This window comes from Pleurodeles waltl, chromosome 1_2 (genome assembly GCF_031143425.1).
Source record: "Pleurodeles waltl isolate 20211129_DDA chromosome 1_2, aPleWal1.hap1.20221129, whole genome shotgun sequence".
Lineage (NCBI taxonomy): Eukaryota > Metazoa > Chordata > Amphibia > Caudata > Salamandridae > Pleurodeles > Pleurodeles waltl.
The window spans coordinates 342524981-342540928 of NC_090437.1; the positions used below are offsets into that span (position 1 = coordinate 342524981).

Sequence of the window (15948 nt, forward strand, 5' to 3'; positions counted from 1 at the left end):
ATGCTTTGTAGCTAGTTTTGCGCTCTATGAAACCCCATACACACAGTAACCTTGTGAGTACTAGTAACTACATTCCTTTTAGTACTCACAAGCACAGGTAGTAGTACACCACATTTCCAGAAGTGCTTTCTTGCTAAACTACTATTATCCCTAATAGATTAAATTCACGTGGGAACTACCCAATATTCTTTACTACCCTTTAGAACTTGAGAAAACACATTAAACGTATGACCTTCATTCTGAACATCCTATGGAGCACGGTGAAGTCAGGAGGCGCAGCAGTATTCATCCATCACTCCTTTACATATTTGGAGGCCTGGACTCAAAAATCACTCTTTAAAGACTCTGCTGCATAGCTGATAGTGTAATCATCATTCTAGCACAACAACACTGAGAAAACAAAGCTTAACTTTGTTGTCATCCCTTTACCATCAGTGACAACATTAAGACAGATCTGTCCCTTCCAAGAATACTAGCATCATTCAACCTCGATGTACACCACGTTTGGATGAGTGTATCATCATGCCGTGGACCAGGCATCTGAGAGTCACAATAAACTATGTTACACTAACCAGTCACTAATTCTCTTTGCAAGTACATGGCCTCATTTGCGGTCTCCAAGAGCTCACTATGAAGAATAAAGAGTCATTCGTGGACTAAAATCTATCAACCTCAAAACACTTTCTCCACTGAATTCACAACAAGACCCCTCAGATTCTTTAGGACAAGAATGTCAGCTCTAAACAGGGAAACGACTGGTACGTATGAAGGGCATAACAAAGGGACTGAACCATGGAGGCGTTTGCAGTTTTCCACCCAGAAGGCCAAACGCATTTGACCAGCCTACTGCTGTACATCCCTCCTCCCTAAGGACGGCATAGCTGCCACTTTCAGAACCCTGGCACTGCAGACTCAAAACTACTAATGTACTCTTTCTCAGCGTTCAATATATGCCCTACTGACTTTTTTAACTAACTGGGCCGATGCTCGCTTGCTAAACGTTTACAAATTTAATAAGTGGAGTTAGAAGCAAAAACGCAATGCCAATTGCTACCTAGAATTTTTTTTAAAAACAATACCAACTAAAACTATAAAGAAGTCACAGTGGAATTGATTGCTGTCAGTATAACAAAAATAATAATTGTAACATTATACAATTATATTTAAGATGATAAAACAACAGTGGCAGCCAAAAAGAATTCAGATGCAGACAGTGTGGTCTCACGAGACAGTGTGCACTCCAATTCAACACTGAGAGGAAACAAATGACTTAGTTCTCTTCAGGAACGATCATTTCCTTCATTCATTATTTAGGATAGTGAATACTCTACAGCTCTACTATCAGCTACCACTGATGTACTGCACTCGTCTTTTGGGCGGTGGGAGTGGGGAGGGGATGGAGAAGGACTCCAGCACAGAGGGCTTCACACTTTAATGCTGGAGCGGAAAGCAAAGCAAGAACATGACTAGCCAGATGTTCTTACCTCTTCATCTTCTGTGTCCAATATTTGTTCTAGATCAGTCTGAGAAATATTTAGGATGGAGGCTGCCAAGGACTGTGCTCTATTGACAGACTCTTTTGAAATCCCTGTGCAACAGTGTTGTCGTTTTTTGGCTTGTCTGATCTGACGTTTCATCTCCTGAATATTCAACTGCAAAGCCTTGGCTAAAGCCTGCAAAGTGAAAAAAAAGTTAATCATTTTTGTAATCAGTGGCGAAAAGAAAATGTACAAGGAATGACAATACAATAAAAGTGTTAAACTTCCAAAATATTGCATTCAGAACTATTCACAATATGGTAAAAGAAGAAAATGAACAAAAGAGGAGAATGCTGTAGCTTCTTGGAAGGCATCATGCTGCTCATTTTACTTTTGTTTAAGTGAAATAGCAACTGTCGTTCCTTTGAATTCATGGCCAGTTCAAATAAAATATTTTTTTATTAATTCCTCTGATCCCAAAAATAAGCATGCAAAGTCAATCAAAGAAGGCCATTTGATATACTAACAATTCCTAAGAGATCACTGCATCTGCAGCATGGCTCTACCGCAACCACAAATTATTTCAGACCACCGTGATTGGGCAGGCACTAGAAACAGGCGTTGGCAGAGCCAATGGGTCTTGCCTATGTGAGAGCAATTGGCTCTGGTAATGTGTTTTAGCCATGTCGTAGCGCACTGGGGCTGCTGCTTAGCACAGCTAAAAGTTAGTGGTGCGGGGTGGGGTAGATTGGTGTACAGTGGAATGGGGGTAGACTGGGGGTAGAGTCGAGTGGGGTAGATTGGTTTAGAGTGGAGTAGGGGTAGAGTGGGTAGAATGGAGTGGATTACAGTGGGAGGAGTTGGGTATATTAGCGTGATTGGAGTGAAGTAGGTTGAACTGGGTAGATTGGGGTGGAGTATGGTATACTGTAGTGGAGTGGGGTGCAGTAGATTGGAGTAGAGTGGAATGGGGTAGATAGGAGTATGGTAGATTAGGGCAGATTGAGATAGAGTGCAGTGGGATATATTGGGGTAGAGTGGACTGGGATATATTGGGTAGAGTGCAGAGGGGTGGATTAGGGTAGACTGGAGTGGAGTGGGCTAGACTAGAGCAGTCAGGTAGATTGGAGTGCAATGGGGTACACTGGAGTGGGGTAGATTGGGTGGATTATAGTAGGGTAGAATTAAAGGAAGTGAGGGTAGATTTGGGTAGTTTGGAGTGGGGAGCATTGGAAGAAAGTGAGGTAGATTGAGAGAGGGGTAGGTTGGAGTAGTGTGGGTGATAGAATGGGGTAAGGGGAGTGCTGAGTAGTGGGGTAGATTAGGGAAGAGTGAGGTGGAGTGGGGTAGACTGGAGTGGAATAGATTGGGGTAGACTGGAGTGGGGTAGATTAGGGGTGAAGTGGAGTAAACTGGAGTGGAGTTGGTATATTAGAGTGGAGTAGACTGGAGTGGGGTAGATTGGGTGGATTATAGTAGGGTAGAATGGAATGAATTGAGGGTAGATTGGAGTGGGATATGTTGGGGTGGAGTGGGGAAGATTGGGGAAGGGTGGGTGCAGTGGATTTGGGTAGACTGGAGTGGGGTAGGCTGGAGTGGATTAGATTGGAGTGAAGAGGAGTGGAGTGGGGTAGATTGGAAAGGATAGAGATTAGAGTTGAGCGGATTGGAGTAGGGTACTTTGGGGTGGAGTTAGTAGAGTAGATTGAAGTGGGACGAATTGGGGTGAAGTGGGTTAGGCTGGACTGGGTAGTGGTAAATTTGAGAGGCATGTGGTAGCATGGAGTTAAGTGCAGCAGGGTAGAGTAGAATGGAGTGTGGTAGACTGGAGTGGAGGGGAGTAGATTGGAGTGGAATAGATTGGGGTACAGTGGGGTAGATTGGGGTGAAGTGGGGAAGTCTGGAGTGGGATATATTGGGGTAGACTGGAGTGGAGTGGGGTAGACTGGAGAAGAGTGGAGTGCAGTGGATTGGATTGGGGTAGAGTGCAGTGGGGTAGCTGGAGTGGGGTAGACTGGAGAAAAATTGAGATTAGAGTGGAAAGAAGTAGATTGGAGTAGGGTAGATCTGAGTGTAGAGGAGTGGATTGGAGAGGGGTAGATTAGAAAGGGTAGAGATTTGAGTAGGGTGGATTGGATTGTGTAGATTGGAGTAGGGCAGTTTGGGGTGAAGTAGGATACACTGGAGTGGGGTGCATTGGGTGGAGTGGGTTAAACTGGATTGGGGTGGGGTAGATTTAAGTAACATGGTAGTATTGAGTGGAGTAGGGAAGACTGGATAGAGTAGAATGCAGTGCAGTAGACTGGGGTACAGAGGAGTGGGGTGGACTGGAGTGGGGTAGATGGGGTAGAGTGGAATGGGTTAAATTGGAGTGGAGTGGAGTTGGTTAGATTGGAGTGGATTTAGGATAGACTGGAGAAGAGTGGGGCCAATTGGAGTGGAGTGGGTTAGATTAGGGTGGGGTGGAGAAGGGTTCATTGGGTTGATTAGAGTATGACAGATTGAAATGGATTGGGATAGATTGGAGTGGAGCAAGGTGGACTGGAGTGGGGAAGGGTGGGTGGGGAGATTGTGGTGGGGTGAAGTGGGGTAGACTGGGATAGAGCGACTGGAGTAGATTGGAATGGAGTAGATGGGGTGATGTAGGGAGTAGGGTAGATTGGGGTGGAGTTTGGTTGGGCGGAGTGGGTTAGATTGGAGTGAAGTGGAGAGGAGCAGATTTGGGTAGAGTGGAGTGTGGTAGAGTGGAGTGGGATAGATTGGCATGGAGTGGGATAGACTGGCGTGGAGTGGGGTGGGGTAGATTAGGTGGGTTGGAGTATGATAGGATAGATGATAGATTATGCTGGAGTGGGGTACATTGGCGTTGAGTTGGATAAATTGGAGTGGGGGTAGATTAGAGTGGAGAGGAGTTGGATAAATTGGAGTGGAGTGGGGTAAATTGAAATGGGGTAGATTAGAGTGGAGTAGACGGGAGTGGGGTAGAGTAGACGGGAGTGGGGTAGATTAGACTGGAGTGGGTTAAACTGGAGAGGGGTAAATTAGAATGGAGTGGGTTGGACTGGACTGGGGTACCCAGGAGTGGAGTGGGGTAACTAGTAAACTGGAGCACAGTGGTGTAGATTTGAGTGTGGTAGACTGGTGTGGAGCAGGCTAAATTGAGTGGAGTGGAGTAAACTGGAGTTGGGGTGGGGGAGATTGGAGTGATGTAGACTAGCATGTCGTGGAGTGCATAGAGTGGAATGGCATGCTGTACAGTGGTGTGTTGTAGAATGGAGTGGCGTGGCATAGAATGGAAAGGCATAAATTGGACTGGCGTAGTGTGGAGTATACATGGTATGGTAGCACACTGCCATTACAGACAACACATTTTCAATTGAAATGACTATTTGATTTGCACCAAAATACAGTTTTACTGCACACAAACAATGTGTGCAAATGTCATTACCTAGTGCATTAATGTGCTTTGATCATATTTAAATATTTGTTTCCACTACAGTTCAGAATGATAAAAAAAAGTGCTTCATTTGTACTAATTCTGACATATTCTGTAACATCAGCACAGTCTATTTTTCTTTTTTTTGCTGTGAGCTAGAAAAAAATCCTACGCCCTCTCCTGTTACATAGGTAGTCTGCAGGATTTCCATTCAGCACAAATTCTCCCACTTTAAAGTCAGAGAAATAAAAATAAACACCAAGCTCCTTGGAAGACAGAGCCTGCTGACATTTGACCTCTGTCTTTGAATGCACAGCAAATGCGACAAGATTAGAATAAGATTTAAAGGCCTGTTTACAGAAAGGGAGTTCGTGGAAGAATACAGTAAACAAGGTTTGGGCAACGGGATGGGCGAACTCAAGCTGGAAAACCTAAAGCAAATGAAGCCAGAAAATAAACAGAATATGTCAATTACAAACCACTAGGCAAGTGGTAAGCAACAGGCGGTATGCATTCCTAGGTTAGCTTTGTGAATGTCACCAAGATATCTTTACCAAACCAGATTCGGCATCTTTCTAAAAAGGCAGATGTGCATGGCATACATTTTAAGTGATGATCCAAAATGTCAATCTGCAACGGCATGTTTCACATGAGCCCAAACTGCTTTTTTGTTTTACAAAATTAAACTTTATTACTGCATGCAGTAAAACAAAGAACTTTATCTGACAGCCAACACCAATTTTGTCATATATGTGAAAGCGTTAAGATTATTTTCCCTTTGACAAGGCAGATTCTTCAACCTAGAAGCAAAACTTTTCTTTAAGTTCTCATTTTGTAGCACATCTATAGTGGTAAAACAGGTGTAAAGAATGAAAGGAGAAGCACAAATTCCGAAATCTGACAAGGCACAATAGACTATATGACCACCCTTTTACAGTCAAACAATGCAAATTATTTTCATGTTTGAAAACATCTGCTTTCTCCATCTGTTTGACCCAACTGAAACAAATTTTGACGGATTATAGCTCAGTTACAGATCAAGCTAACAGTGAACATGGCATTTCACTCTAAATAATTATTGGAGTGTGGTCAAGCAGACAGTGACTGCAAGGAAGGCAACATGGGCAATCTAGTATATGCCGATTACTGGGAAGTTTTTTCGTAGATTGACAGCCAGCCGAAGTAACCTGATTTAATGTTATTCCCAGGCTTCAATCTAGGTCCATCTCAATAATGCTGGCAGTAAGATGCCTTAATCTACCATAGTGCTAGTACCCTACTGACCAACAGTTTCTTTAATGACTACCCACATGAGAGTGCTACCTCTGTCTAAAAAAGGACTAGCGAGAAAATTAAACATTATTTGTTTGAGAAATGTATAGTGCACACAAACCTAATGAAAAGTACAACTCTTCCTACCTCACAACAGGTGACAGTCAAAAAAAGCAATTTAAGACAAGAGTTGAAGGTATTGGTTCTTTTAAATACATGGCGATCCAATGAGAGGGCTAAAACCTTGACCTAGTAAGAGGATGGAAAAGAAGTTGCATGGGCTTATTGAGCCACCAGGTCCTTGCACAAACTATCACAAAATGTAACTGTGACTGTTTGACGGTAAACCTCGCAAGTGAGATAATGCCATCTGAGGGCGATGGGTGGAAGAAATTACTACATTATCCACGCTGTGGCTGAAGTGAGTAGAAAATATTTTGCTCAGCAGTGGAAAAATGTTATTTAAAAAATCAACAAGGTTAAAATAGTAGCACTCTTACCAATATATAAAATTACCATTTTCACATAATGCTTCTATACAGTTAATCCCCTGGCTGTAATTACTTTATATGGATTTACCTATGGTCTTTCTCTAAAATCTAACTGTGCATTTTGTAATCATTCAGGGATGATTTGTTACACAATAACTTGTGCTACATAAGCAATCCAAATACAAAGATCAAGGGCACTGTCTTAAAACATTTGCAATCCATAATTTCTTGACAGGCAAAATAATGCAATCAAACGATAACAATTTATATCCGCTCCATCACAAGCATTGTTGTATTATGGAGTAAAAAAGGGCTAGCCAGCTATCAAAGAAATAATTGTACTGACAGTATCTCCTTGTCCCTGACACTACTAAGAGACCAACTCCACCCAGAACAATCTTTTCATCTTTATTCCTCTTCTCTGCTACTTTGTACGGTCTCACCTTCATTTATTGGGAGGCCTATTAACGTTTTCAGTCCTAAAATGTGAAACTACAGGATTCCACATTTTTGTCCCCGGTGATGCTAAAATATATACCAGTGGTTAAAGTGTGGATTCCATATCCTATCCAGGAGAATTCCCCAGCAAATTGAGAAGAAAGAGCTGAGAGCACGGGACATACATTGCTCTAAGAGCTTACTTTTTTACAGCTACAAACTACACAGAGCTAGATGTTTCAAACTAGGCTAATAGGTTAGATGGATTTAAATTACTTATCAGCAGCTTTAAATAGCACCAACAAAACCTAACGCGATACAGAGCACTTAAAAATGACGTTTAGAGCAACTCTGTATCATAATGTAGTTACAAGACCTAAAAAGAGAAAAAAAACATACCTCACTAAAAGCAAAAGGAAGGGTTGAAGGAGAGTGGGGAGGTAATCCTAAAATGTGTACAAGAGATAAACGTATAATATTTATTAATAATCTATTTCATTTTGTTTACTACGTTCAATCTGAGAGTCTGCAGTGGCAGAAAAGGTGAAAGGGAGTTATGCATTAATATACCAGCGGACAGACAGTCATATTTACATGAAGTTGAGCATTATTAAACCGAGATGTAAAACCTGCCTAGATGAGTGCATCATCCTGCCATAGACCCTTCACTGTGGGAAGTAGACCTAAAATAGCAGATTCATCAACTATCTTTTTAACTATTCATAGGATGGGATTGTTCTAGTAGCTGGTGGAGATATATATAAGAACATAAAGAGGAACCATCTTGAACTGTCATCCTGGAGGTTATACCGGGCTTTCGCACAGCCCTGGACGGGGAGATTGATTCACTTACGATCCAGGTGGGCCTCCTGATCTTCGCAAAGTGGCAGACAGGGTGACTACTGTGGAACGTTCCCTCAACAATATGGGGAACTTATGGGGACACTTAAGGAGCAGGTGTCCCATTTCTTGGTGACTACAAAAATCCTGGAGACTAGAGCAGAAGATGCTGAGGGCTGGTTGTGCCCGAACAACACTATTTTGCGAGTTTCCCTGAAAGAGTGGAGAGCGACTCAAACAAATGCTTTCTAAAGGACTGGATCACACACACCTTGCTGACGAAGGGAATGTCACATATGTTTGTCATGGAAAGAGAGCACTGGGGCCTAGCTGTGGAAAGAGCACACTGCGGCGTAACCACAAGACTTCCGCTGCGGGCTCCTCCCACCCCGAGAGTCCTGATTGCACGGATTTTTAATTATCGAGGCCGAGACTGTATCCTCAGAGCTGGAGCTGCTTGTGAAGCAGGAGAAATACACTATGAGAACCACATCAATGCAGTCTTCCCAGATTATACCTGCAAAGTGCAATCCCGAAGAAAATATTTTCTGGGTGTTAAGTGAAAAACAATAGCCATGAACTTATGTTACATGTTGATGTTCCCTGCACGGCTCCAGGTGATATCCAATGGTAAAGCAAATTTCTTTGAGAAACTGTATGCTGTGTGCGCATGGCTAGAACAGTGGAACAAAGTTCCACAATGTGACAGAAGGGTCCTGAGGACTGGACGGGTGAGGAGACATGCGAGGGTCAGGAGTGCCGTTGGTGGACTGTCCCAGGAATTGTCAATGTCTGGGACAAGGCTCACACCAAAGTTGTGGCACAGGATGAAGGTACACAGACCGGGGAACAGGAGGAATATGTTGATCCAAGCCGTGGAAACTGCATGACCCTCTCTCTTCTTAAAAGGACATTGGGAAACATACATTGTTTGGATTGCCAAGTGGTGGGGCTTGAGGGGGGGGGGGGGGACTACAGTGTAGGTGCTTTCTGACAGGTGGCTTGGGAAGATCATGATGGCAACCGGCATGCAAAGAGTGCTCAGGGTGCTCCTACTGTATTGGATGGCATGACCTGAAACATAACGTACATTGGGGTCTCAACAGGAATACAACACAGGGCTTATTAGGGTAGCCGGAGGAAGGCCTCATGCAGTGTTCTGCCCCAGCAGGGCTAGGGGCTGCGAGGTATACCTCGTTGCTGCACATTGTGGGGATTAGCCTTGTGGTTTATGTGGTTCTCGCGCCCCCCCCCCCCCCGCTCTAGGAGCAGCAGGACCACTGAGGACAAGAGTGGGTGGGTTAGAGCATTTGATCTAACGCTTAAGGATGGACAAACACAATGTTTTGTTACTGAGGATTAGTGTTTACCCAGGGAGGGAGTAAGGGACAGAGGGTGGATTGGTTGTTAACCTTTCTTGTGATTTTGGACAGCCTAAAGTGGCACTCAGATTGTTCACTAATAACAGAGGTGCAAATTGTGGTAAGACCTGGAAGGATAGACGCCCTTTCCCTGTGGGGAGGGTGATGGAGCCCAATGTGGGGGCTTTCCACACAGTAAAAAAATGTAGACATATGGAGGGATCACTTGGAAAGTCAAGGGCCTGGGAGAATACATGAAAAGACAGAGTGCTGTCTTATTTGATGCACCATAGGATCAGTATTGTTTTCCTACAGGAATCTGGGTGGCACCAGGAGTCCCTTTTAAGTTAACCTACTCAGAAACCTACCCCAGTGGTCGGTAAGTTGTGGTGCAGAGGATGCAAGATGTCACAGAAATATGTCTTCTAAATGTGTACCCTGCTAATGTGGATGATAGAGATGTTTATGTGGTCATGCAAACACTATTGAAGGAGCGTGTGGCTGTGTGGGTTGGAGACTTCAATTGTGTGTTAGATGAAGATATGAACAGGCTGCTCGAGACCCTCCACCAAACCTGTTAAGACGGACATGGTGCGATCCGCAATGTAAAATTGTGAGGTGTAAGGACATCTGAAGGGCAATGAACCCAACCAAGAGGGAATATTCTTGTCGCTGTCATACATGTCACGAACATAGATTGGACGGTGCGTTGGGGACTGCAGAGATGAGTGCAGCTGTACAATCAGCCACATATTCAGACGATATTTGTCAAACCACTTGGCTTTTAATATTAATGTTGGGCAGAGCCAACATGCGCAGTGGACCTCTCTGCTGGAGATTGCCAGCCACTGCCCTGCTTGATGATCAATGCAAACAAATGCTGGGTGAGACTCTGACGGAATACCTATCAGGTAACTAGGGTTACACAGTTAGCAGAGGCACAGAGTGGGAGGCAACGAAAACTGCTACAAGGGGGGCTTGTCTGAGCAAGTTATATGGCCTCCAAAAACAATTGGAGGGCAAGCTGGGAGTCCTTGCGGGGAAAACAATTGCAAGCAGGCAGAGGCAAGAGACAGATTTGCAGGGGTAATCCTACCAGAACTTAAGCGACAGCTGGGAGATACATGGGACTGGACAGACACACACCCCAGGAACATAGGCAGCAGTTGCACCGCAAAGGAGATAACCCTGGCAAACGTCTTGTCTGGTTACTTAAAACAAAAAAACAAAAAACGAACAGGATCCCAATAATGGCATTGAGGCGCCCTGATGGGGTTGTCCTGGTATCGCAGCTCTCTTTTATTAATACTCTCGGAGACCACTTGAGGGAGCTGTACAGGGTGGGGGGGGTGACCATGCAGATCTGAACTCAGTTGATGGGGTGGGCCTTCCTGTGCTGACGCCTACACTCAAAGATGAGCTACAGGCGGAGTTTAGCAGAAGTAAAGGAGACACTGGGGAAGATGAACAGAGGTAATGCACCAGGAGATTATGGCTTCCCTTTGGAACTTTACCAGACCGTTGCAGCAGTTGGCAGAACCATTCCTGAAAGCGTTTAGGGAGGCATGGGAGAATGGGATTCTATTCCCCACCCTGCAAGAAGGACTGATTTGTATGGTGTTCAAGCCCGGGTTGGGGGAGAGGTTGAGATGAACTCATCCACATATAAATCCCTCACCATGCTCAATGTAGATGCAAAGGTATACAAACTTTTAGCAGAGCGTCTACATGGGGTGGAGGGGACACTGCTACACGAGGACCAGTGCAGCTTCATGCCTGGCTGCAGCACTGCTATGAACTTGGGAAGCATTGCCCATGTCTTGCACTCAGTACAACACTCCCGGAGGAATTGGTTTTAGCCCCTGTAGATACCACAAAAGCATTTGATACCCTCGACTGGCCTAACTTTTGAATGTGGGTGAGGCTAAAGTGCGGAATAGTGGGATAGTATCTGAGGACTGGGAGGTACAACAGGCAATGCGGCATGGTTGCCCACTATCCCCGCTGTTGTTCGCCCTGGTGCTTGAGACTGTGGCTGTGAAGCTTTGCAGGGACATGGTTGCCTTCGGTATCACATGCGGGGACTCACTCGGTTCTCTGTATCTCTGTACGTGGATGATGTGCTTTTTTATTTACTGCAAACAGAGGATGCTTGACACAATCAGAAAAGATTTTGGAAAATGGCCGGGCTGCAGATTAATCGACAAAAGTTGTTACTGTTCCCGCTGAGGGCGTTTTGCGATACCCCCGAGGGTGACCAACCCAAGCTGGAGCTGCGGTGGAAAACCCGCACCTTCAGATACTTGGACATTATGGGTGCCCACACACACTGGAGGAGCAGCAGTGTTATAATGTTAAACAGCTGCTGAGTGTGTTGAGAAGGTTGACCCAATTCTGAACACATTGCCACTGTTGCATAGTGGTGGCAGGAAGTTGGTGTTCCTGTCCCACAGCCTTAACATAATTTAGAACTTGCTGTACAAGTTGCCACATGACTTCTTTATGACACTAGGCAGCCTCTTGGTCTTCTTGGTATGGTCATGGAAAAGGAGTGGTGAGGCTACCACTTCTTAATTTGGATTTGGAGGAGGGTTGCATGGGCCTACTCGATCTTGCGCTTAATTACTATGCCATCAAGTTACAACATGCGGCACACTGGGTGGCATGGGAAGATAACTGGGAGAAACGCTTGCAGAGGGGCACCTCCTGGGCCTTTCCACTGCTGGAATCACGTATGAGAGGTTCGAGGGTGGAAGGCCACATCCTGTATACGGTTTGCCAGGTTGCGGAGATCTGGGAGGGAGAGCTGTGTAGAATGTTAAAGAAACACCTTTTTGCTCAGCAGCTGGTTGTGTGGACACGTTGCCTTTTAGTCATATCAGCGCAGATATGTGGATTGCGCAGTGCAGTGCAAATGAAACAATTGGACGCTTATACACGGGGAGCAGTTCCTTAGATTTGCAGAGGCTCAAGAGTTGTTTTCTGCAGGGGGTGGTTAGTTCCTACAATACGCAAAGATAGCAATCACAGCAAGGGACATTTGGAAAGGATTCCCAGATACACCACTAAAGACAGACGCTACAGGGAATGGGACAGGCTGGGACAGTGCAACATCTGTTTTCCCTATTCCTATAAGGCCCTTAAGTGTAACAGAGTGACTATCAAAGTCAATGCCCGGCATTCATGGGGGAGGACCTTGAAGCCCCCGCCAGATGGAGAGCCGGCGAAAGCCTTGTGCAATAGTGAGGAGTCTCATGTAATGCCAGGTTCAAACTGACATTTCAACTATATTCACCATACATACTTCACCTTGTCAAGCTATGTAGGATGTACAGATGAAAATTGTCTGAGATGTGGGGAGGATGGTGCCTACTTCTTGCATCTGGCCAGGACATGTTCCAGGGTGTGCGCTTTTTGGTCCCGCCACTGAACACGGTAACTGGCATTACCATAGATGAGGGGCTGCTACACTGCCTCCTAGGGGTCATATAAATAGGGCCCCCTGCTGCATTGTGGTATAGGGGCACAACAAAGTGGGTACTTGCAGAAAAGGTGGACATGAAAGCCAGCAGGGGGGTCACAGGTTGCCTGGGACAAACCAAGTGGAGCGATTGGAAGAGGGGCAAAATGACTGAGTTAGCAGGGATGGCGGTGGAGGTTACTGCAGCATCAACAATCGGAGCAGGTGGCTATGGCAGGGAACCTGGTGTAACCATAGTTAAAAGGAAATAATGACGATTATGGTACACCTTTAGGGGAGGAGGGGAAGAACTCTGACCTGGCACTGTTGATTGATTTGGTATATTTCAACACTGGCATCAGTGTGGTTTTATTGTGCTGAGAAGTTTGATACCAAACGTCCCAGTATTCAGTGAAGCCATTATGGAGCTGTGGAGTTCCTAATGACTAACTCCCAACCCATATACTCAATATGGCCACACTGCACTTACAATATCTAAGAATGGGCTTAGATACTGAAGGGGCAATTGCCCATGCAGCTATGACCTCCCCTGTGGTATAGTACACCCTTCCTTCGCGTGGAAGGCCTGCTAGAGAGGTGACGTACCTATGCCACATGCAGTAGTTTGTGGGCATGGTACTCTGAGAGGGGTGGTATGTCGACTTATACGTTTTATCCCTACCAGTACACAGAAGCTGCAGACAAAGTGTGCATGTGCTTGGTGAGGGGTACCCCTGGGTGGCATAATACATGCTGCAGCACTTGGGGACCTTCCCTGGTCACAGGGCCCTTGGTACTATCGGTACATTTTACAAGGGACTTAACTGTGTGCCAGGGTGTGCCAACTGTGGAAACAATGGTTCTGTTTTTGGGAAAGAACACTTGTGCTGTGGCCCGCTTAGTTGGATCCCAGCACACTCTCAGTCAAGTAGGCATCAATATCTGGCAAAAGGTGGGGGAGGTAACCATGCCAACTAGGGCACTTTCCTACACACCTGAATTCTTTAACTTCCAAATGAAGATCTTTCAGATATGCTATAACTTATTTGGGAGTCACACTAGTCTTCCCAACATTTGTACAGCTCCAGACGCTTATCCACACTAAATTTTTGAGTCTGTCTACTACGTACCATACTGAGCTCATTACGGTGCCACCCACTCAGCTGTTCATAATGTGCAGATATGGCTAGAGTTTGCCATAGTTCCAATATCCAGTCCCTTAAATGCGATCTACTTAAATCACATGCTTACCAAGCACAAGTGTCACTGAAGGCTCTGAAATGGAGCGGAATTGAGCTTAAGAAGGTCATGGAGTATAATGTCTGGTACAACCATTTAGTAAAAATGCTAACCTTGAGGAATTCATTAATGGGTGTTTGACATTGAATACATTACATTAAAGCACGTAGTTAAAGAAGGGTCTAAAATATCATTATGTGAAGCCTAGTTGGTTGTTTTTGAAAAAATGAAACTCTCTGCCCCATTCATATCTGTAATGAACTTAAACCTTAAAATTATCTGATGTCTTCCTAGATTGAAACGTTAAGAGACGTTTAGACTACTTAAGCTACCTGTGAAGGGTTTTGGTCTATCTTAGTTCACCTGTGGCTGCTGAAGATCTCTCGTCCACATAATCTTTGTGCTCTAATCTAAGGCAAGTGAGACTATTTACTCACTTATCCTTCGTTCCATGGGAATAAGAACCGTCATGGATTGTGAAGAGGAACGGGTGATGACATTTAACTTTGTGGCTGCATTGTTAATTTTTTTTTAACTTGTACTTAAGACTCTAATTACATATCCTATTACGTCCCCCTACTGTTCAACCCCTTACGCCTAGAATGTTATTGTTATTTAAGGACGAGTTCTGTTTAATCAATTCTGAAATAATTTAATGAAATTTATCAGCAATGAGTAACTTCTAGTTTTCGCTTGAAAGGTTGGGCAGTAAACTTTGTTTTTTCAATTTTTATTTCTGAAGCCCATATTTATTTTCTTTTGAACCAAGATAGTAATCATTTTAATAATCCAAACAATAAAAGTCATGTGTGTCTGACTAGCTCCTGGGTGAGCGAATATGTGGCGGGCCAACCCTGATGGCAAACTGGAACAGATACATCTAGAGAAGCTCACAGGAGGATGTAAGTGAAAGTTCTCAAAGAGTGCCTCCAGGGACGTGCCCATTAAAACAAAGCAAGTATTTAGAGGTACCTTGGAATACAATCGTTCTTAAAGACCAAAGAAGTGCCATGGTAAAAGCAGATATAATTCCCAATGTCCTTTACACGAGCCTGTAATATGAAGGCAGGATAAGGATGCAATCCATAACTATATCATTAAGAGTCATTCAGCTAAGACTCAGCAGTAGTTGTTTATTAGTGCGGTTTTATATAGTGGAAAACAAGTCTCTGGCAGCATCAGAGCACTGTACATGAATGAGGAGATATGCCCTGAAGGTGGACTGTACTCCAAGGGGAATCCAGCATGCTCAGGTGAAACACCGCCAGGACTTTTCCTACGGTGAGGCTTCTGAAAGGCAAGGCCTCTCATTCAATTCCCTTAAAGGCTTCTTAAAGTACACAGGGGGACGCTGCCAGATGAAAGTGTAACTAACACATTACATTAAACTGAACATACACATATCAAAAGAAATCAGTTTATTCTGAAAGTCATCCACGTTTTCATTTGTAATTGGAATTTAAGGGGGCTATTTTGTTGTCAGAAATGTGGGGAGTTCCATGGTTGAGAAGCTTGGACACGTCAAGGACTGGATGCTGGGAGGATTCGCTGAGTACCTTTCTATATTGGTCAAGAAAGAGGTGACTCCTTCCATTAGCCACAGTGCCACCCTGCATAGAAAAATATATGTGAAAGATGACAACTGTGTACTGTACAGGGTCACTTTGAGGAAGAAAGGGAAACACATTATTTCGGCAATCTAGTAATTCTTAGTTGGAAATGAAAGTAGCACTGGAGAAATGAGCAGTACATAAAACTCCTTGTGACATCAGGGAGGAGAAAAGGAGACAGTCCCAGAATATAAACGAGCGAACCTGTTTCAAGCAAAAAACAGGGACAAAATTGAAAGCAAAAAGGGAAGATTGTGATGAAAAAAAACAGGGAATGAAACGCGCTGCGACATAACTTCCTTTCAATAAAGGCTCTTTTTCAT

General features: G+C 44.4%; 1 protein-coding gene across 1 annotated transcript in view; it reads right to left on the reverse strand.

Moving 5' to 3' along the window:
* The window catches only part of CNTLN (centlein), a 1263565-nt gene that overhangs the window by 123040 nt on the left and 1124577 nt on the right, over positions 1-15948 (reverse strand). The window contains exon 25 of the mRNA XM_069239496.1: positions 1485-1673. Coding sequence (XP_069095597.1) covers positions 1485-1673 — 189 coding nt within the window. The remainder of the gene's footprint in view (positions 1-1484; positions 1674-15948) is intronic.